Source organism: Narcine bancroftii, chromosome 5 (assembly GCF_036971445.1).
Source record: "Narcine bancroftii isolate sNarBan1 chromosome 5, sNarBan1.hap1, whole genome shotgun sequence".
In the NCBI taxonomy this organism is placed as follows: Eukaryota; Metazoa; Chordata; class Chondrichthyes; order Torpediniformes; family Narcinidae; genus Narcine; species Narcine bancroftii.
The window spans coordinates 121,985,829-122,009,675 of record NC_091473.1 but is presented as its reverse complement, the minus strand read 5'-3'; the positions used below and the strand labels follow the sequence as shown (position 1 = coordinate 122,009,675).

General features: G+C 41.3%; 2 protein-coding genes across 5 annotated transcripts in view; one reads left to right on the top strand and one right to left on the bottom strand.

The window, feature by feature from the left end:
• lrrc41 (leucine rich repeat containing 41) overlaps positions 1-22,840 on the bottom strand; it is a 33,546-nt gene extending 10,706 nt beyond the window's left edge. The window contains exons 1-10 of one of the 4 annotated variants that reach the window (XM_069938949.1): positions 21,865-22,840; positions 14,624-14,710; positions 10,447-10,517; positions 7,694-9,365; positions 6,800-7,039; positions 5,836-6,000; positions 4,934-5,032; positions 3,964-4,083; positions 2,077-2,152; positions 313-587 (exon numbers count right to left, since the gene is read on the bottom strand). In XM_069938949.1, the coding sequence (XP_069795050.1) occupies positions 347-587; positions 2,077-2,152; positions 3,964-4,083; positions 4,934-5,032; positions 5,836-6,000; positions 6,800-7,039; positions 7,694-9,365; positions 10,447-10,517; positions 14,624-14,710; positions 21,865-22,084 (2,991 nt within the window). In that variant the 5' untranslated portion in view covers positions 22,085-22,840 and the 3' untranslated portion in view covers positions 313-346. Of the gene's footprint in view, positions 1-312; positions 588-2,076; positions 2,153-3,962; positions 4,084-4,933; positions 5,033-5,828; positions 6,001-6,799; positions 7,040-7,693; positions 9,366-10,446; positions 10,518-14,623; positions 14,711-21,839 lie in introns of those variants that run through there. The other 3 variants (XM_069938950.1, XM_069938951.1, XR_011357911.1) reach the window with 3 other exon arrangements.
• The window catches only part of atpaf1 (ATP synthase mitochondrial F1 complex assembly factor 1), a 31,476-nt gene continuing 29,865 nt past the window's right edge, over positions 22,237-23,847 (top strand). Inside the window, exon 1 of the mRNA XM_069938955.1 lies at positions 22,237-22,531. Coding sequence (XP_069795056.1) covers positions 22,302-22,531 — 230 coding nt within the window. The 5' untranslated portion in view covers positions 22,237-22,301. The remainder of the gene's footprint in view (positions 22,532-23,847) is intronic.

Here is a 23,847-nt window from a genome sequence, read left to right as displayed (position 1 = left end):
TGAAAATCAGATGGGTAGAAAAAGTTGCTATTTCTTGGTGCAGCTGAGACTTCATTTTAGATTTGGAATCATAGGACAAGTGCTACGAGTTGGTGCTAACCGACTGATACAAGAAGGCTGCTAAACCAGGGTTTCCCCATAACATGGGAGCAATTGATTAAGTATTTTCCTTCTGTATTTTATTGAGGATTTGATGAGTAGTTTGATATAATCTTTGTGTAATCAGAATAAAGTAGCTTTTAGTCTTTAACATGTATATAGTGTCTCCTTTGTGAATACCTCTTGCTGCTGGATCAGAAAAGAACAAGGAACAAATTTTGAAATATTATTGGTACAATTGGAATATTTACATCACACTGGAATGGTCTGCAAGTGCTTGCAACGGGTCTGTAAGAGACTGTACAGTGATTATACGACACTTGTTTTTGAAGAGTTTGAGTGCTTCTTCAGTAAGTGCAGGATCTCTGAAGAATAGGTTCTCGCTTACGTTCAGTTCCTTCAGCTTTAGCCCACCAGGCAGTTCTGATTCAGCTCTCATAAGTAGCATTGCAAACTCAAGTAGTCCATCTCCGCGAATACAATTAGCACTTAAAACAGAAAATATGTTGAGATCATAAGATTTGATTTAATTTGAAAATGCAGTTTTATAAATTGCTGTCGTGTCGTGCAATGGACATCACTGGTGAAATTAAATGTCCTTGCTTCAAGCAAATTGACATTTTTGTTCCCAGTGCAATTTGCATTAAACTGCATATGATTTCTACAGGGATGTATTAGATACCTCAGAAGGCATAAAGGTAGATTGGGGCGGCATGGTTAGCGTAGCAGTTAGTGGAACGGTGTTACAGTGCCAGTGATCGGGACCAGGCTTTGAATCCTGTGCTGTAAGGAGGTTTGTATGTTCTCCCCGTGTCTGTGGGTTTTCCCACTATTTGCATGTGAATGTAGTACTTGTGACTCATTTTAAAAATCGATGGCATAAAAAGTTGTGATGTTGATGTCGGAGTCGTCTTAAGAAAAACACAAAAGTCATGGTTGAAGTAAAAACACAATGCTGGAGAACTCAGCAGGTTAAATAGTGTACTTTACAGAGCAAACATAAATATACATAACCCAGGTTTCGAGCTTGAGCTGTTCATCAAGATGGGCAGGCACCCGAATAAAATAATGTTAGGGTGGGGGAATGGGGGGGCCACTTTGTGGTCTTATTCCACAGAAAAATATTGATCAGATGGAAAGATGGACAATATCAGATGGAATATAATCCCAAATAAGAACAGGGCAATAAGCTTTGATGGCTCCAATAAGGGTAGTACATAGACCATGAATGGTAGAATCACAGGGATTATTGAGGACTGGAGGGACCTTGGTGCATGTTCATAGATCCCTAAAGATGACAGCACAAGTAGATAGGTGAAAGATAATGTATGTGTGATCCTTGCTCTCAGAAGCTGAGGCTTTGAACTGTAGGGTCCTGGGAATCAGAAAGGAAGGAGATGCAAAAAAATTTACTTGGGGCAAGTATAAAGTGAAACTTAATATTTCATGATATTTACGAGATGGGAAAGAGAATCACTCCAACAAAGACGTTCCCCCTGTTCCAACCATCCCCTTCTCCTAACTTTTTATCCTCATTCTCAGTTCTGATGTAGACCTTGGACCTGAAATGCCAACTGTTTCTTTCCATAGATGCTGCCTTAACTGTTGCGCTTTTCCAGCATTTTCAGTTTTTAATCATTGAACAGAAGAGCATAGAGCTCACAGTATATAAAAAAAATCTTTTATAGCACCTACAGCTGAAATATTTTGTGCAGTTCTGATTGACACTTGAAGAAGGATGCGTTTCCATTAAAGAGTGTTTACAGGAGACTTAGCAGAACATCACCCTGGGATGAAATGTTTAATTTAGGAGAAAGAAAGAAAGAAAGAAAGAGAGGGGAAGCAGTGAGATGGATATTTGATATGGGCAGAATTAGCTTTGTGGCTTTTTGTGTGGATAACTATGAAAAGCAGGAGGTTATCTACCATCATCTCAATCTGAGGATCTGGAATGAAGTAATTAAGAAAGAAAATTACCTCACATTCAAGCAGGTGATGCATGATAATGAATCCTCGGTAAAGAGTTTGGCCAGTGCCAACAGACCCTTGTTTCCTGATTACAAAAAAAATCATTATGTAGCAATTCAAAAATGCAAAACCGTAATCAAAACATTCTTGCCTTTTTAAAAAAATTTTTTTTACATCGACTAGTTAGCCCATTTTGGCATTTAAACATCTCACACTCTACTCATTGGATTGGGAAGCCAAGAGCTTCTGGAATGTGGAAAAAAAATGTTCTTTTAAATAGAGGCTGACAAAGAGAATGTTCCAAGTTTATTCACATACAAGGTTCAAAGGTCAGTTAATAATTGGAAAATCAGAAAAGAAATCAGCACAGGCTCAATTAAAGTAAATATCTGGATTGACACAAGTTAGGAAATTCAAAGCGAGGACTAAAATTAACGAAGAAATACCAAAGACTGGAAAAATAGAAGTTGAAATTACAAAGTGTGTACTGTTAGGTCTGCTTTGTTCATGAATGAGTGAGTCAGACACCAGACTGAGTCGAAATCAAGGTTCTTTGTTCTTTATTACCGGACTGTAACACTTGCAACTAACAGTGTTAGTTGGAGAAGGCGCATTCTCCCGTTATCAGCAAGTGGTGTTTTTTTTATACCTTAGGATATGTACTTAGTAAATTATCATACCATGACATTGTCCAATGAATAAACTGTTGCTATCCTTCTCTGCTAGCTTCCTGCACATCAATTTGTCATCCCCACTCTTATCTTGAGAGTACAAGGTCACAACTGCATCTTGTTACGGCCCAGCACTGGGTGACTCCTTCTACATTCCCAGCTCATGATGTTTTTACCTAACAGTACATAGTGTTCAGAAGGTACTGTATAAAGTTAATTATCCAGTCATCTTAATAAATGAAAGAATGACAAATTCCAAAAGTGGGCATGGACTTAGACTGAATGCTGAATGGAATTTACTGAGTGATGACTTTGTTGTTGGAATCTATGAGATGTCCAATTATGTAACTAGCTCTTGCTAGTATTCTGTAGCATAACGATGGAGAATTAGTGCCTCTAATTCCATGCCAGGACATATCTGCCATGGGATTATTAGATGCGTTTATTACAAATGGGGATTCTCAACCTGGCAAATGATAAAATCAGGTTTTATTTTTGGTTAATTTTGATTTAAATTATTTTATAGTTCATACAGAATTTGTGGATAAATGTTAGTCAATTAAGATATTTTTTTTTGTCAATCTCTGAATAGCAGAAAGCAGCAACCAGGCAGGTTGACTGCAAATGCAATCCCCTCTTAGGTTTGGCTTCTTTTAAAGGCCATGATGGTGAAGACAGACTCAGTCGTGTGGTACACAAAGCCTGTTTGCTGAAATGTTCTCACTGGTTTACTCTGAAGTGTGAATGCCTTGGAAATAGATCTTCTGAATCTTGTCCATATAAGTACAGATTTGCAGGGATCACGGGCGGCAAGTTAGATAACAGTATTATTCATATCAAGTTGTTTCTAAATTATATTACCTTGTGCATAAAAATATTTCTCCTTGGAATAATAGATTAGAATACTCAATTACATGACTACAAACCAACATTAAATATTTCCACAAAAGTGGAACAGTACCAGAGTATGAATGGTAAACAGAAATACTACACAAAATAGACACCTCAGCCCTCTCCATCTACGGTAATCCTGCTTCATTAACATTAATCCTTTCTTAATTGCCATCTTTTATTCTTCCCATATTTCTTAGACTTTTACCAGGTTCCGACCATATTAGGGACAACTTAGAGGTCAATTAACCTACAAGTCTGTATATTTTTGGACGCGGGAGGAAATTGAAGAAACTAGAGGAAATCTATGCTATGAGTAAAGAAATATACCAACCCAATCGATTTGCAGGTAAGGACAGGAATTTGAGGAACCGATTCTGTTTCAGAGCAGTAACAATTTCAGGCACTGTTTCAGTGTGGTTTTCAAACAGCCGGCAGTTATCAAAAGTTAAGCCTGTGAACATCATGAGAAAAGATATTTACTGTAGTTTTCAGGTTATTTTGATTTGTCATAAATTTTTAAATTCTTTTTTTATTAAATTTATAGGACAGTAGAAGCACATTCAAGCTATTTAAACTTCTGGTGCCCAATTACATCCAAATTAACCTGCAACCCTGTACATTTAAGAGGGTGGAAGTAAACTGGAGCAACTGGGGAAAACCAATGGATATGCAGCAAGAACGTACAAACTCCTTGCAGACAGTGCTGGATTCGAACCCAGGTCTAACTCCACTAACCTTGCAACTGGTCAAATAATTAGTACACAAAGGAAAAGAACTACACTAATATGCACCTTTTAAAAAAATTTTTTAAGGTGTCCCAAATGCAGTACTGCCAGAGAACTATTTTTGAAATGCATTTCCAATTTGCATGGAGCGGGATGCAAGGTAAAAGAGCAAAAAAAAAGAAGCATTTGCTTCTTTAGTGAAAGTTAAAGTATAATTGTTGATCAGAAAAATTACCCAATTTATTCTTCAAATAAATCCAGATAATTTTTTTTAAATATATTGATCATAATGCCTTGGTTACAAGTTTCATTTCAAATTAGAGGAAAGAAAAATTGTTTGTAGTTATCAATTTATGTGATCACATTTTTGGGTTTAAGTAGAAAAAATATTGCATTAAATATTTACACCAGGGTTAAGAGGGAAAAAAATTACTAATTTAGGATCCATATAGCTTGCAGCAGTGTAGCACTATTTTAAATTTCGAACACCTTTTACAAATGCCTTCACATTCTTCACACCCTACAAAGTTATCAAACATTTTTCATCAATAGTAATACATCATCGTTTGTTCTCACCTTTAAGAGGAGCATTACGCAAAAGTTCTAGAAATTCCTTAAAGCAAGCAGCAAGGTTAACATCTTGTATTGTAATCCATTCTAATGAAGGGAGAGAGACTAGGAACAAAATTATTAATTCAGTAAGTAACAGTGCTTAACAAATAAAGACCACAGGCGATGTGGAGTTCTGCTATCAGCAGAACACTTCTTTTTAAACTTTCACCAATAATACAAGAATTTTGAAATTGATAACTTATCCATGTTCCAAGCAACATATAATAGAGGTGTAAGATTAACAAACTCAATGTTAAAATCTTTCACATTCAATACACAATTGCAGAGTTACATGCTACACTATAGAATGATCACTTCAGCTAATGGGCTTTACAAAATTATGAAAGTAATAGATGGAGTAAATGCGAGCAGCACCCCCCCCCAAAAAAAAACCCCCACTAATGTTAGGTGAGACAAGGACGAGAGAACATGGGTTAACCACGAAAGGAAAAAAATTAAAGGGAACACTCTCTTCAAACAGAGGGTGGAGAGATTGTGAAACAAGCTACCAGCTGAAGTGGAGAATACAGCTCCATTTTGACATTTAAGAAATAAACTGGGTGGGTACATGGACAGGAGGAGTATGGCAGGCTATGGATCAGGTTCAGGTCATTGGGACTAAGAAGAATAATAGTTCATCGCAGACTAAATGAGTTGAAGGGCCTGCTTCTACCCTGTAGTGTTTTATGCTATGGTTCTATCACTTTCAATGGAACAGATAGCATATTTGTGATTGTGGTTGAGACAAAGTGAATAATGTTTGCTTCACAGTGAAGTATACATCACTCCACATAGGTTGTGCAATGACAGTAGAATTTTGATTTAAATAAAACTTTCAACAAACTTTAGGGTACATTACCACGCACATGTAGTTGCATGCAGCAGTTTGCCAAGTTCCTCAGGTGGACTGAATGATGCCCTGTGCAAATTTAGGCTTCTGAGAAATTTCAACTCTTTCAAAACAGTGAGCAAAATGTCAACCTGCAGAGGTATATTTGTGCAACTCAGACTCAAATTCTCCAGACAACTACCTGCAGAAACAGAAGTCAGAAAAAGGAAAGACATTTCAAAGTATCCAAATCTTTCGATCTTTATAATTAGAAGTTAGAAAATAATTTTGTAATGCCATGTACATTAACTAGGACAGTTAACCAAAATTCGTTCAGTACTAAACTATACAAGTTTAAAAAATAACAAAATCAGGTGCAGAATTGATCATTCAGCAATCCAGCCCATTTCACCATTCAATGGCTGATCTAACTATAACTTGAGCTCTGCCTGGAGTAACATCATTTCTTACCAAAATTCATCAACATCTGCCTGATGAATTCAACATTTTGATTCTACCACCCTTTGACGATGAGAATTTCAAAGTCATAACCTTGACAGAAAAGAATGTCTCTGCTCTTTTTGAAATAGGTGACCATTTACAAAAAAAAGTACCCCTAGTTCTAGATTCTCACATAAAAGAAACCTCCTCCCTTCACCAATCATTATAAAACCCATTTAGAAAACATTTCACTCTTATAAACGCCAGTGGATTCAAGCTAGCCAATCAGTATTTTCTCACAAGACAGACTGTTCATTCCAGATCTGTCAATCTCTCCACTTTTGCCCAGCTGAGAATCTCCTGTTGTTCTGTAATCAATTATACCTCCAACATTTTCCAAATTAATCAAAAGATTGATCACTTTCCCAGCTTTCTTGGCAATCTTCTTCTGCACAGATTTCACATACATGTTTTGGAACAGGGATAATGATCATATTTTTCTTTCAACAATCCTGGCAATAAGGTGAAATAAATTAATCCAATGGACATGTATTACCAACCTGTTATGTCTGGAGTACCCGTCAACAACTTGTTTTCTAATGTCTCATTTTGTATTTCCAGCAGAAATCCCAAATGGAATATTTGAAGGCGAGGGAAGATGCCAATAATAATTTTTATTAATTTTACCAAGGGAAGGTGTAGGATGTCATCTTTTAATACAAGAGTGGAAAGACAACTGCTGCGGCAACAAGAGAGAACGTAGAGTCCCTTGAGGATCAAGAAAATAGCAGGACCCAGGCCTAAAAGCAAAGAGAACAACCAAATGTGACTAGTGAGTTTTTTTTAAAAAAAGCATGTGACAATTTCTATTGAGCAATGTTTTGTGAAGCTTTTTGACTAATTCATCCCTAATCTACCATCAGGTTATAAGGTCGATCAAAGTCTACTTACAGGTGAATTACTTGACGAATGATAGACAGAAATTATGTTGATGTCTATTCCTCAAACGCTTAGAATAGCAAAATTGCTTAATAGAATTAGATGAAATGATCATTGCTCTTTTTTTATATCCTCAGAAAAGTGAAAAATAGTAATAAAAACCTTTAAATAATAGCATTTCTAACAAATTGATGGTTTCTAAAATTCAAGAGAATTGCACATGGCAAAACATGTTTTTTTTTTAAATCTGGAGGGGAGACTCAGCAAAGCCCTCAAAATTCAAATTCCTAAATATTTTTGAAGGCAAGAGTTGGGGAGAGGTGGTTAATAAAAATCCTTTAGGATTTGCTGCACGTACAAAGCCAAAATTAAAATGTTACCAATTTCATGTTACATTTGTGTAATAAAGATACTTCATCATGTTCTAACTTCCTGCTTTTCTCAAACAGTATAGGATGAACTGTAATTCCAAATTAGATAAAGCTATTATTTCTTTGAAAACCTAACAAACTGACCATTATACTCTAAGACCAGCTTCTGAAGAGAAACCCACGAACTGAGCAACTTGGATAGCATCACAGCAGACTTGTAGGACAATGAGACTGAGGTAATTTCCAGCACTGACACACTCCTGAAATGCAGCTCAAGACAGGGAGGAAGTGTTTTGTCAACTTGCTCTTCTCCAGTGGAAGGATAATCATTCAGTTCTTCCAACAGGCTGTCGTTGTTTGCATCAGTACCTGATGTGTCTTGTATAGACTTTGTTTCACTTTTACCCATCATGAATATATAGTCATAGATGTCCCCTTGTTTCTCAATCTCTTCAGATAACCTTTGATTTGTCTTTGATTTTTCTGCTGTCTTGAAATTACATACATCGGTGAGTCGTGGCTTTTTACATACTCTGTTATTTGCATAACATGGAGCCAAATCTTCTGAAGGACAAGTATTTGGATGGAAAACATACAATTCATTTAAAGCTTCACTGTGAGCAGTTGCTTCACATTCCAAGTTCACACTTGCAGATCCAAGTTCTTCTGAAAAAGTAACTTCTTCAGTTACAGAGCTGTGTTTCTGAAAACCATTTGCACATTTATGAGGCACCAGCTTTTCTGAAGGTCCTGGGGCAGTACCGAGAAACCTCGGCCCAGTAAAGGTTCTTTTAGCTTCATGAGAATAGATAGCTTTTTCTTCAAAAGCATAGTGCTGTTCAGAACACCCACTTTCTTTCAGAACTCTGTCACAGGTACATGCAGGATATAACTGCCCTTTAATAATCTGCTGCCCTCTGCAACAATTGCTTCCACAAGAATTATTAAAAAGATAGGTAGGTTCAAACAAATCAAGTCGTACACAAGAATGTGATTCTGACAAAGCTCTTTCATTATCTTCATCTGAAGCGCTGCTAAGTGCATCACGATTCCTCAGTGGATCACACACCCTGAGACAGGATTTGCATTTTATAGGGTCAGTCTTGCATGTATTGCGCCTACTAGACCCCTCTGCCATCCCTACTTCGCCGTGCAAAATTTCCTGATAGATTCCATGATATATATTTGGAGATATCAGATCACAGGAAGTCAGGTTGACAATTGTAGACAGGTCTTTCTTTGCTCCACTTTTGTCAGTGGTGGTGAATCTCCCATCAAATAAAGCAGTCTTTCCAGTCTCCTGCTGGTAACAACCCAATATATTTCTCTGAACCGTTGAATCCTTTCTTTTCAAGTTCAACTTTAATCTATCCTCATTACAGCATTCAACGCACTGATATTCCTTCTTCCCTACGTGCCACAGCCCTGCACTTGTCCTCAGGAGGAGGGCCAATAATTCAGGGTGGGGTTCATTCCAATGTGACAATGCCACTTGCCTCACAACTCCATGATGAATGAGGTTATGAAGCAACGTTAACAACGAATCTTGCAACATTTGATCAACAGAGCGTAGATGCTGAAACACCAGCTTATGTACGGTGCATACCAAATGTTTACAAATGTTTGAATTATCAGCAAGTTCTTTCACTCCTTGCAACTTGTTGCGTATGACCAGCTTGCTAACATGTTGGGAAGCAAGAGCTAATGCAGAACAGCGAGAATTATTTAATCGCCTGTCATTCAAAATATCCAGTGTTCCCCACAAAACACCATGGAAGAATGTTTGTAAGAATTTTTGCCTCCAGTTAATAGGTTCCTGTAATAATGAAAGAAAGACATGTTAAGATAAAGAAATAACATTTCACTGTAGTATTTCCAAAATCATCATATACAGCCTGGGCTAGAGAGAGAAAGGCTAAGCGGGCTAGACCCTCATTCCTCAGAACACAGGACGAGTGATCTCTTGGAGGAATAAAGCTGGTGAATGCACGGAGTCTTTTGCCCAGAGTGGCAGAATCAGTAGCTAGAGGACATAGGTTTAATGTGAGGAGGTGCGATTTAATAGGAATTTGAGGGATTAATTTTTTTTTAAAAAAAGGGTGGTGAGTGTATGGATCAAGCTCTCAGAGGAGATAGTTGAGGTACAATTGCAACATTGAAAAACCATTTGGACAGATACCAGGATAGTACCAGTTCCAATTACACCCAAATGACCTACAACCCGGTAGGTTTATTGAAGGATGGGAGAAAACCAGAGCACCTGGAGGAAACCCACGAAGACACAGGGAGAATATACAAACTCCTTATAGGCAAGGTGTGGATTTTATATGTGCAAAAATTCAAATTCATTTATGTACATTCAACAATGTACATGCCAATAAATTCATAACCAAATGTTTCACTCTATGTTTCCATTCACTTACTGATCAGATGATCTTGTGTGCAGCTTATCCCAGGGTCATCTCAGTTTTACCCGATCGACGACATTTCCCTTCCACATCCTCTCTACAGCTAGATAAACTTTTTTTTCTCTCCTTCCAAACTCTAAAGGGTTTTCAATCTGAAACATTAGCTTTTTTTTTTCTTCCCACAAATACACCCTGATCTGCTAAGAATTTCCAGCACTTTCTTTTTTTTAAAACTTCATTTTTCATTTAAACCCATTTAAACTTCTTTACATTGTGGCGAATTAAAGGGAAAAACTAAGTAAAAGACATAATACAAATTAATATTTTCATCAGTAACAATAATATATACTGCAGCATGTTTTAGAATTTGAAAAAAGTATTAACAATGAATCTAAATGCTGAAGTCACAAATTTTGATTCAAAAGTATCTTAAAATTTGCATGGAATAAGCATAAAATTATGAAAGGGGTCCAGAGTGCATAAACTCACTGTTTTAGCTTTAGGATTCGTTCCTATCACATCCTTCCAAATTTGATGCCAAAAAGCCTGAGTAGAAATACCTAGAATACATAAAAGCACACTAAATAATAAAAACTGATCAGCAAACTCCAAGACCTGTGACTCAACACCCCTTTGTGTTATTGGATCATGGACTGTCTCACCTCCAGACAACAATCAGTGAGGATTGATAAGAAAATTTTTTCCACATTCTCCATCAGTACGGAACACCTCAGGGCTGCATTCTTAGCCCCGTACGGAATTATTGTATGTAATATTTTACTGCTCCTGTGCTTATTCACAGACATGTCGCTTCAAATGTTGGGTGACTGGAGCTGTAAACTTGCAGTGTAATAACCTGAATTATTCAATCCGTTGAGTGGTCAAAAAGTTTAGTTCTCCCACAGATGCTGACAGGATGTTTCCTTGTGTATTTGTCAGTAATATTGTTGAGGGCAATTGCATAAGTTGCGAGTGAAGAGTTGAAAAAATAACATCAAAGGTGATTCTTAAGAATTGAGTCATAGAGGATGGAAACAGGCCTCTTCAGCCCAACTTGCCCATATCAATCATACCAGACAAAATATCCCACCCACACTAGTTCCACCTGCCTGCATTTGGCCTATATCCCTTGGAAATTGTAGTGGGTTGCATAATGAAAGGTGACGAGTCAGCATACAAGAGGGAGTTTTAAAACTTGGCTGAATGGTGCACCAACAACCACCTTGCACTCAATGTCACCAAAACCAAGGAGCTGATTGTTGACTTCAGAAAGAGAAAGCCAGAGGTTTACAATCCAGTGATCATTGGGGGATGAGAGGTGGAGAGGGTGAGCAAATCCTCGCTTGGAGGATTTTTTCTGGACCCAGCACACTAATGGCACCACGAGGAGATCATGTCCATGCCTCTACTTCCTCAGGAGTTTGTGGAGGTTTAGTATTTCAACTGAAACCCTGGCAATTTCTACAGCTGTATGGTGGAAAGTGTGCTGACCGGCTGCATCATGGTCTGATATGGAAACACCAATACCCCTGAGTGTAAAGCCCTCCAAAAGGTAGTGGAGACAGCCCAAGACATCATAGCAAAACCCTCCCCATTATTAAGATTATCTACAGGAAACACTGCTGTCGGAGAGCAGCAGCAATCATCAAGGATCCACATCACCCAGCACACACTTGGTTCTCACTGCTGCCATCAGGAAAGAGGTAATAGGTGCCAAAAGACTTGCACCACTAGGTTCAGAAACATCTGCTACCCCTCTACTATGTCTCCTCAACAACAAACTCAATCAGGGACTCATTTAAGGACTCTTACTTGTGCACTTTATTGATTTTTTTAAATTCTCTCTGTATTGCAGTTTTCTTTCATTTTCTGTTTACAGTTCTTTATTTTGTTTACATGCATAGCGGTGTACATTTTTTTTGCACAACCAATAAGCGGTAATTCTGCCTCGCCCACAGAAAAAAAATCTCAGGGATGTATGTGATGTCATGTACGTCCTCTGACAATAAATTTGAAATCTAAAAATTTGATATCTGAATCTGAAATCTAATGGAGTCCAAAATTTTATTATTGAAAGTCAATTATGTTTCATCTTAAACAAATACATGAATAAAAAATGGTTTAGAGATGTGGGCCAATTGCAGGCAAATAACAGTTCAGCAAAGATTAAGAGGACTGAAGGACTTGTTTTCTGTGCTGTAATATTCAAGGTAAGAATTAGGATTAGCTTGGTAATCATGGACAAGTTGGGCTGAAGGGCCTGTTTACTTGCTGTAGAACTCTAAGACTAAGTTAGAATAGAAGTGAAACACATTAAAATATTAAGACAAATACAGTAAAAGTCCATTTTCACAAATGTTCTGGGAATTCAGGAGTCTGATGGCTTGGGGGCAATAAATTGTTGCCCAACTGGACACAAGGGCCCGAGTGCTGTAGTACCTCCTGCCAGAAGGGAGAACAGTTTACATGAGGGGTGTGTGGAGTCCTTCACAATGTTTATTGCCTTTTGCCTGCATCGAGTATTGTAGACGTCCTTCATGGTAGGAAGAGAGCCCCCAGTGATCTTTTCCGCCAACTTCACTATCCTTTGAAGGGTCTTGCAGTTCAAGGAGGTACAGGTTTCAAATCAGGCTGTGATGCAGTTGCACAGGATGCTTTCGATATATCCTCTGTAGAATGTAGTGAGGATGGAGGGTGAGAGATGAACTTTCCTCAGCCTTCACAGGAAGTATAGGCACTGCTGGGCTTTCTTGACTACGAGCTGGTGTTAAGGGACCAGGTGAAATTCTCTGCCAAGTATACTTGTTAGGGTTGACAATCTCAACAGTGGAGTCATCAATGGTCATCCATGGTCCCCGCAGGCCCTCCTGAAGTCGACAGCATCTCTTGTTTTTTTAAAAAAAATGTTCAGATACAGATTGTTGGCTCTGCACCAGACCATTAGCAACTATGCTCTAAAGAACATAGTAATATTTGAAAGTGTTTCAAGCATTTAATAGAGTAATACAGCATGGAACTTCATTCTAACTCATCTTAGATTTTCATTTATGTTAATCCCATTTGCTTGCATTTAACCCATACCTGTCAATCAAACTAAAGCGGCATCGTCTGCAAAGAGTAGTTCACGGACAAGAGCAACTTGTCCGTGAACTACTCTTTGCAGACGATGCCGCTTTAGTTGCCCATTCAGAGCCAGCTCTTCAGCGCTTGACGTCCTGTTTTGCGGAAACTGCCAAAATGTTTGGCCTGGAAGTCAGCCTGAAGAAAACTGAGGTCCTCCATCAGCCAGCTCCCCACCATGACTACCAGCCCCCCCACATCTCCATCGGGCATGCAAAACTCAAAACGGTCAACCAGTTTACCTATCTCGGCTGCACCATTTCATCGGATGCAAGGATCGACAACGAGATAAACAGACTCGCCAAGGCAAATAGCGCCTTTGGAAGACTACACAAAAGAGTCTGGAAAAACAACCAACTGAAAAACCTCACAAAGATAAGCGTATACAGAGCCGTTTTCATACCCACACTCCTGTTCGGCTCCGAATCATGGGTCCTCTACCGGCATCACCTACGGCTCCTAGAACGCTTCCATCAGCGTTGTCTCCGCTCCATCCTCAACATTCATTGGAGCGACTTCATCCCTAACATCGAAGTACTCGAGATGGCAGAGGCCGACAGCATCGAATCCACACTGCTGAAGATCCAGCTGCGCTGGGTGGGTCACGTATCCAGAATGGAGGACCATCACCTTCCCAAGATCGTATTATACGGCGAGCTCTCCACTGGCCACCATGACAGAGGTGCATCAAAGAAGAGGTACAAAGACTGCCTAAAGAAATCTCTTGGTGCCTGCCACATTGACCACCGCCAGTGGGCTGAGATCGCCTCAAACTGTGCATCTTGGCGCCTCACAGTTCGGCGGGCAGCAACCTCCTTTGAAGAAGACCGCAGAGCCCACCTCACTGACAAAAGACAAAGGAGGAAAAACCCAACACCCAACCCAACCAACCAATTTTCCCCTTCAACCGTGTCTGCCTGTCCCGCATCGGACTTGTCAGCCACAAACGAGCCTGCAGCTGACGTGGACATTTACCCCTCCATAAATCTTCGTCTGCGAAGCCAAGCCAAAGAGAAGAGAACCCAGACCTGTCTAAACCTTCCAAGCTGTGTACCTGTCTGAATGAATTTTAAACAATGTAAGAGAAATTACCTCTACCACCTCCTCTGGCAGCTTGTTCCAGATACAGTAAAACCCCTGGTATCCGGCATCTATGGGGATTGGTAGATGCCGGATAAGTAAATTTTCCGGTAGCTTAAGATCGTGTGGATACTCAACTAATAGTGAGGCACGGCAATTATAAACTTCAGTATTTCTTATCTATTTTCCGTGATTTTTGTTTCCGGTTGCTTGAATTCTGGATAACAGGGGTTTTACTGTACTCACCTCCCTCTGTGTCAAAATATTGCCTTTTAGATCTGCTTCAAATTTTCCTCCTCTTGCCTTAAACCTATGCTTGCTAGTTTCAGGCTCCCCCAATCTGGGAGAAAGACTGTGGTTATCTACCCTTAACTAAACATATAGTCCAATTTTGAAAAGAATTCAATGAAAAAATTATAGAATTTCTCCAAATAATGATTTAAAGAACTCATAACTTTGATCTTACCTTTTTTTACTGCAGCCTTTTCAATCTTTTCAAGGTCATAAATGTTAAGAAATTGCAACAGCTCTTGAAAAACTGCTGCTGGTAAATCTACATGGTAAACACAAGATTGAAAAGACAAAAATCAAGGAATCGTGTACATACACTTCCCTTTCGCAGTCTCTCCCCTCTTACCTTAAACCTATCATTTTAATTCTAGAATTGTCTACCCTGAAAAATATACTGCAAACTAAATATGACCATCATGATTTTATTAATCTCCATAAGGTCACCCCTCAACATCCTACACTCTACAAATAAAGATCCAGCCTTTCCAACTCCTCTACCTAACTCCAGCTCTTCAGTCACAACATCCTGGTGAATCACCTCCGCGGTCCATTCCCTTTCCTTTATCGGACCCACTGAATATACCTTTGATGACTCCACTGTTAGGAGCTTCTATTTGTTCATGATTCCAGCATGTTTAGCTCTTGTGTTTCTCATCAATATATCTCCAGTGTCCAAGTACTTATTTTTGGTTCTCTACTGTTTCTTACAAGAAAAAGGAAATGATGGTGGATTTGAGGAGGACCAGGAACAACCACTCTCCAGTGCACATCCATAACTCAGCAATGGAGAGAGTTGAGAACAGCGAGTTCCTTGTAGTGACCCATCGAGGACGCCTCACGTCAAGAAAGTGCAACAACGATTGCACTTCCTGAGAAGACAAGCGGGCATGGTGTTAAGGGTTAACACTGTGAGGGTGTGACGCCATTCGTCACACGTGTGACTGACATTATCATGTTAACGTCGGGAGGGGCAATGTACTAGGGAACCATGTTATTTATTTATTTGTTTGTTTATTTTAATATTATATTTTATTAGAAGATAAAGTTATAACCACAATTACAAAATTGAAACGTTAACAACTATCCAAAAATACTACATGGTTACATAGAAAAAAAACTACAAAGACTACAGAAAACCCTACAAGAGATCCTAATCCTCCCACCCCCCCCCCCCACTAATCCTAGAATCTACTCCCTAAAAGAAAAAAAGTAAGGAGAATAACTTAAATCATTACAATGTGGAGGTGAAGCTGCACCCATTGCCATTCTCAAATTTTCAATTTAAAACAATCCAAATATGGGCTCCAAATCTCCCTAAATACATAATATTTACCTGTATATTATGTCATTTTCTCCAATGGCATACAAGACCTCATTTCTAAATGCCATCTTTGTAGATTAAGTTCCATCTAATCTTTCCATGAAACTGCTGCTAGCAACACTAATCGTAAAAATGCTATTTGGAATTTATCTAATTTATTAACCAAAACCATTTCAGTAAATACCCCAATTAGAAAAATCTTTGGATCTAAATTAAATTGTATTTTCAGGATGTCTTGCAAACAATTTCTCAATCTCATCCAAAAACCCTTAACCTTAACCCAAAACCAGACTGAATACAAAAAAGTACCTTTCTGCTCATTACAACAAAAACACAAATCCGAATCCCTCAAACATTCTGGGGTTAAATACAATTGATTTAGAAAGTTATATGTTAACAACCTATACCTTACATCACACATGTCAAACTCTGGCCAGCGGGCCAAATTTGACCCGCGATATAATTATATTTGGCCCGCAAGATCATATTAAATATATATTAGAGTTAGCCCGCTGGCCGCCGCGCCAGTATAGTGCATGCACACTGAAGGTGAAAATGAAGACGTGGAGGGATCTCAGAGTCCCGAATCCCGGGGATCGGAGCGCCGCACTCAGCCCGCCCGGGTCCCGGACACACAGACGCGGCTGGAGTTGGAGACCATCCTCGCTGGGCCTGCACTTCAGCGGCGACGCTGGACCGAACGTCTCATTGGCGATGCCTTCCCCCTCGCTCCGTGTGCGGCGGACCCTGCCTCCCGCTCCTTTTGTTGGAGACGAGCCCGGCGCCGTGAGATCGCAGTTTAATCCCTCTCCAACCATAGCAGGGGGGTGGGAGCAACACACTCTTCTCGGCCAATTCCTCCACCGCCCCGGACGCCGGCGTTTCAACGGGGGGTTCGGGTGCCTTCGTCAGGCGATCGACCTGTTGGTCCAAGACAAGGGGAGAGCGTACAAACTCCACACAGACAGCACCTGAACTCGGGTGAACGTGGAGCTGCGACCCCACATTCCACATCAGGACTGTGTGTAAGATTGGGAGCTTATTTTGTTCCTGTGATTTAAGCCTTTCTTGGGGTGGGGTGGGGGTCCTTCTCTGACCACATGCCTAACAATTAACCTAATCAGATGTGGAGTTACCACAATGCAACAGTTCTCAACCTTTTTCTTTCCACTCGCGTCCCTGTGCCATTGGTGCTCTGTGATTAGAAAGGGATTGCTTAAGGTGGTCTGTGGGTGGAAATAAAAAGTTTGAAGACCACTGCTTTAATCATCCCTCATTGACTCGTCATGTGCACGGTTTCAGACGCTAAAGGAAATGGGCCAATGACAATGACAATTAAAGAGTTTATCCAAAACTATTATTAAACATTTATTTTAATAAGAAAAAGTTTAACATTACATATGTTGAAAGAAGAGAAAACCTGCAGATGTTGTTGAAAATTTTCAATAAATATTTAGTTCGGCCCTCGACTTAGTCCAAGTTTTTAATTTTGGCCCTCCGTGAATTTGAGTTTGACACCTCTGCCTTACATTGACCAACTTTGTCATAGTGTCCCTATTTAGCTTCCTCCAACCATTTTAGTTTTTGGAGTAATAAAGAATACTGAACAGCTAACTGGTGTGTTGGACTCTTTGTAAGCCCAAATACACAACAGACTGGGGACAAGGATAAATTTGAACCTCACCAGCAGAAAGGACACACCACTAAATGCATTGGTGGTGAGGAAAAACAAATATCCAAGCAAACAGCTCAGCCACAGAGAACAAAGACATACTGCCTCAGTATGAAGCAGTCATTGCAGAAAATGAAGATTGATTGATTATGTAGAGAGATTTATACACATACAACCGTATTTCATATGGAATATCGGCAGCACCAGAAATATTCCAAGAGGTAATGGATAAACTACTACATGGAATCAAAATGGGATGTTACCTCGATGACATTATAATCACAGGCCAAAATGACACTAAGCACCTCACCAACTTCAAGAAAGTGCTGCGCTTACAGCAAGCCAACATACGTCTCTGTCAGGACAAGTGCGTTTTCATGGTACCCTCGGTGACATATCTAGATTTCACCATCGATGGAAAAGGGGTAAGAATGGACCCGGAGGGGACAGAAGCCATCCGCAAAGTATCCTACACCACAAGTCAAACAGAATTGCAATCATTTCTGGGATTAATCAACCATTATCGAAAACACATCCCCAACATGTCCACCCTATGTAGGCCATTAAACTAGCTGATGAAAAAGGAGCAAAAATGGTACTGGAATGAAGAAAGCAGTAATGCAGTAGACAGGTTAAAAGAGACACTGACACTCCAAGATAATGTCCTCATCCACTACAACCCAAGTAAAGAAATTACCCTGGCAGTGCGTGTTTCGCCAATCAGACTGGAAGCAGTATTAACGCAAATCATAGATAAAGGAGAGCAACCAGTAGCATACGCCTCTCGATTCCTAATGACCAGTGAACAAAATTATGCGCAGCTGGAAAAAGAAGAACTAGAGATAATATTCAGCGGAAAATGTTTCCATCAATACTTGTATGGTCGAAAATTTACGCTGGTAACTGACAACAAACCACTCCGTCTGATCTTAGGCCCAAAGAAAGGTATACCAGTACGAGCCGCAACCGGGATCCAGAGGTGGGCCATATTACTTGCTGCTTAGGATTTTGACATAAAACATAAGCCAGCAGCCCAAAACAATCACCCTGATGCGCTATCTCGCTTACCACTGCCCAAGACAGGATCAAAAGATGAGATAATCAAATGAACGGCGGAAATAAAGAACAAATCAATCACTTATGGCCAAAATAATCAGCAGGGAAGCGAAAAAGAGTCCTATACCTCACCTTGAATGGATAGCCCAAGGCTGAAGCCATTGCAGCTGAACTAAAACTATAGTATCAACAACGACATGAACTGTTGATCGAAGTAGGATGTTTACTATGGGGATTCCAAACAATTATCCCCGCCAAATGGCAAGAAGCCACCCTAGCTGATCTTCATCAGAATCATCCAAGAATAAAAGCTTTAGCACGGATGCATGTATGGTGGCCCGCTCTTGATATAGACATAGAACTAACTGTGAGGAGATATAGTACCTGTCAATAGATGCAAACAAAAGCCCCCATGGCTGAAGCAAACCCATGGAAATGGCCATCACGACCGTGGCACAGAATTCACATCGATTTTGCCGGACCCTTTATGGGGGGGAAAACTTCCTGATTGTGGGAGATATACATTCAAAATAGCCAGTGGTGCAAAAAATAAGAAAAACGACAATGAAACTGACCATCGTATAACTACGAGACATCTTTGCAACATATGGGTTGCCAACAGAACTGGTCTTGGATAATGGGCGCAGTTCACATCAGAGTTTCAAAACATTCATACTCAATAACATTCGGCACATCTATTCAGCACCATATCACCCAAGCACCAATGGGGAGGCCGAACGCTTTGTGCGAACCTTCAAAAGGGGCATGAAAGCCAAGAAAGAGCAAAATGCCATGTGGGTTCACAAAATCGCAGATTTTCGGTTGGGATACCACAATACACCCCATGCTACAACCCAGCAGACACCAACAGAATTGATGTTTGGATGGAATTTGCACACAGTATTTTCAATGGCACACCCAAACATCGGCCTTCTCATACAACAATCTGCATTGCCGAACAAACCTCTCAGACCGATCAGATCACTGCAGGTGGGTGAGCAAATGTTGGTACAAGATTTTCAAGCTAACAAAGAATCTTGGGTAAAAGGAGTCCTACTTACAAAATTGAGTCCTTGTGCATACCTGATGCTGGTCGGTACCAAAACATGGAAAAGACACATTGATCAGATAAGAGCAGTGGATGACCCCAAAGCTACACCCAAAGGCTATGATATAGATGAAGACCCCGTATATCAAAATTACATTCGCTGGTAAGTATCCTTCCAAGACACAATATCCATTGGGGATAGACTTCAAACATTAACAAGCCCTGCCTCTGAAAGGACAACAGCAAAATCCGATTCCAGAGGGACAAGAGCGAAGTTTAGCCTTACAGGCTTCCCCACCAGTCACAGCCAAGAGCCCAAGAGAAACGGCAAAGGCCAAAAGCCCAGGGAAGGCCCAAGACCTGGAGAAGACCACAGGCCGTCAAACTCAATGATCTGATCCACCTGTCCTTCAGCAGTCTAAAAGAGAAAGATGACCCCCAGAACGATTGAAAAACTATGTAACATAATGGAACATTACTAATATTTTCTGATATGTAGCCACCTCAGCACACATTATAATCTATTCCCTTATATTTACTGTACATTAGCATCACGCCATGTGTATTTGTTGGCAGTCCCTTAGTAATTTCACATCATAGTTATATGGATGAGGGGGGAAGAAAGAGTATTAAGGGTAAATAAACACTGTAGGGACGTTATCACATTAATGTCAGGAGAGGACTAGAATACAATGTACTGGGAGAACCATTTTAGTTATTGGAGTAATAAAGAATACTGATGTGTGGGACTGTTTGTAAGCCCAAATACATAACACATCACCATCATGTTAGCAGGTGCACTATTGAGTACATCCTGGCCGGCTGCATCAGAGTGCGGTAGGGTTCCTGCATAGAACTGAACCGGAGGTCAATTTTCTATCCACAAAATCTATATCCCAAAATACTGGTTTTGTCTTTCTGCGATAGGTCCAACCTCAACACCACATATTCTACTCGGATGAGTATTCATGTCCAATGCGCCTCTCGATCACACGACTCCAGCAGTGTTTCACCAACCTATTATTGAATTTCTCTTCCAAACTTTTACTGCCACTGGACCTGACTCTTCTCAGTGGACGTATTATTTCTCATCCTCCAGGAATTTCAGCCCTTCCATTACTTTCCAACCTATCTCTTTCTATCCTACCATAAAGCCATCCTTCACGAAGATCTAGGTCACACATGTCAAACTCAGGCCCGCGGGCCAAATTTGGCCCGTGATATAATTATATTTGGCCCGCAAGATCATATCAAATATGTATTAGAGCTGGCCCGCTGGCCGCCGCGCCAGTATAGCGCATGCACAGCAAATCCCAGAATGCTTTGCAAATGCATTGCCGCCGGCCCATCAGCCCGCTAATCGCCCCCACCTCCTCTCTTTACTTTCATTAGCACCTGTGACCTGTCGCCCAACTCACATGTAATAAACCCCTTATGAAAAATGGCCAAACGAAAGACAGAAAACAGGACCTTTCAAGACAGGTGGGAGGCAAACTCTGACCCCAGAGTTTGATGAACTTGCATCTAAGAAGAGATGCCAAGTATCTGGTTTAGACCCAGGTGCATCAGAGTAAATCACAGTAGAGCAAGCTAAGCTTGGATTCATATTTTCTTTGGTTCACTTAGTTGAAAGATTGAATTTTCATTGAAGCAAGTTGTTATTTTTTTGACTTGTTGGCTTGTGAAAAAAAATACATTTAAAAGGAGCTTAAAGGCTATAGAGAAATATTATTTATTGAATATTTTATTTCTCATTTGTTAATGCTTCTTCTGGAAAGAGTTTAACCAAAACTATTATTAAACATTTATTTTAATAAGAAAAAGTTTAACATTACACATGTTGAAAGAAGAGAAAACATGCAGATGTTGAAAATTTTTAGTTTGGCCCACGACTTAGTCCAAGTTTTTAATTTTGGCCCTCTGTGAATTGGAGTTTGACACCCCTGATCTAGGTGATCTTCTCACCTAGATCATCAATCCTGGTGGTCTCCTTCACACCCTCTTCCCACACAGTTCAATTAACCTTTTTCAGTTCTGTGCCATCTGCCAACTCTCGAATTCCTCCCCCCTTCGAAACCCTGCTTAAAACCTGTCCGAGAATATGCTGCCCTGCCCAAAGTGTGCCCCAGCCATCGAACCTCAACAGTTCAAGGCATTCTCCTTCCTGAAGCAATGTCTCCTCATTAATAGAGGGAGTTTCTCACTGGCGCCAATGTCCTGACACCAAGTGGCTCCCCAGAAGTGACGCCGGTTGCCGGCAGCGTGGCAGTCACCCAGAGCTCCAGGTCTCTTACCACACACCCCCTGCTCCAGTCTAACCATATTCTCGCTGATGTTCCGGGCACAGCAAGTGAATAGAGTGGGTACATCGCCACTGATCTCGCCGCAGCCGCTGGCCTCCATCATCCACCCGTGGTTTGGGGGTGGGGGGCTGACCTTCATCCGTCCCGCACATCAATTCATTCCGCCGCATGACGGGCTCGGGCTGGTGGAAACGTCCGTGCTCGAGACCAAATGCCGCCGCAGTGGTTGAAAACATATTATGTTACGTGAATAAGATTATTCTGAAGGGAAAGTTCTTCTGTTTAGGATCGCCCCTCTAATTTGGGGGGGGGGCGGAACCTTTGTCCGGGGGTCCTGCTTCTGTTGCGCCGCGTGATGTGCGCGGAACCTTTGTCCGGGGATCCTGCTTCTGTGGCGCCGCGTGATGTGCGCGGAACCTTTGTCCGGGGATCCTGCTTCTGTGGCGCCGCGTGATGTGCGCGGAACGGGACGGGATGGCAGCCGTCCGGGTGCTCTGGTCGTTCTCTCACCCAGCCCTGGCTGTCAGGAACCGCTGCCCTCTCCCTTCCGGGCTCGGCGTGGTTTCCAACCACGTCCGCACTTTCTCCCTGTCCGGCAGTTTCCAGCGGGCCGAAATGGAGCAGGAATGGCGGGCAAATCCCTATTATAGCAAGTACCAGAGGAAGATCCAGGAGCTGAGGAGGTGAGAGAGAACCGACGTCCAACCCTCGTTCCTAACCCAGTCTATTTACTGCTGGGAACACGGACCCCCGTGTTTCTGTTCGGAAACAAAGCACAGGCTGCTGGAACAGTTACTTTCAAAGTATTTTAAAGCGGATAAATCTTGCAGCTTGGAAGAAGGTCATTCGGTTCGTGCAGTCGCTGTCTGTCTGTCTCTTGGGCGCTCTCGGTAGCCCCAGTCACGACGCAGACTGAGGGGAACGATGGGCTTCATTGAGCTAGGGGACTGCTGGCCTGGGTCCAGGCTAGGAAAATGAACGGGAAGGAGAGAGAACTCGACCTTTATGGCCCGGAGGATTGAGGGAGGAGCTTAAGGCAGGGAGACACCCGGAGGGCGGGCCAGCCAGTGCAAACAGTCATATCACCACAAACTGCCCGAAGTTCCTCTTGCTGTGAATTATTTCTTGTGCATCCAGTCTTATTTGGGAGTACTTATTTGTAATCAAATCAGTGCCGTATTGTGGTTTTTCATGATGACCTTTCTCTCATCTATTGTTTCTATTTGTGTATCAAAACCTAGATTTAAATGAATTCATAACTCACTCTGTCACTTTCAACAATTTGTTCACATCAGGATCAAGATTCATTTTATTACCACAGTAATAAAACAGTGACGTATTACATTAAATTTCTTTTTGCTTGCAGCAAGGCAGACAGATTCGCCACTGGCAGAAAATGCCTAAGTGCCCCGTACAGTCAGACTTGTCGTCAGAGAGAGACAAGCAAAAGAGAGTCCTCCCAGAGTCACTGAGTGTCTGCAGCTGTTCCGCAGCCCCCATAGCCACAGAGTCCAGTCCAAACCATTGGCAACCCACGCTCCAGATCTGAGCCTCTGACACAGTTGGGAACCCCTCAATGCCCTTCAACACCTCCTCGCATCATGGTTCTGATATCTGGTACCCCTCCAGCCAGTTCGAGCCAGACTCCAGCAGTCCACAGCGAGTCTCCTGACAGCAATCTCCAGCAACCCCCAGCTTCCACGGATTCCTCGCCTCAAGTCTCCAGTTGCCTGCTGAATGCGCTGGTCCGTCAGCCGCAGATCCCCCTCACTGATCCTCTGTTGTGGTCATCGTCCATGCGGGTCATCTCCTCTGCTTCTCCCTCTCAAATAATGCATGATCTTCCTGTTCTCTGGTGCCCTGCTCCAGACCTCCGCTTCTCTAGGGTCTGCAGCCCCTCGTGGTGCTGACAATTAATAGGTGCCACCATTTTGGGTGCAGACCTGCAGACGCGAGTTTTCAAATGAAACCCCCCTCCCCCGGCTGCTCCCTCAATGGG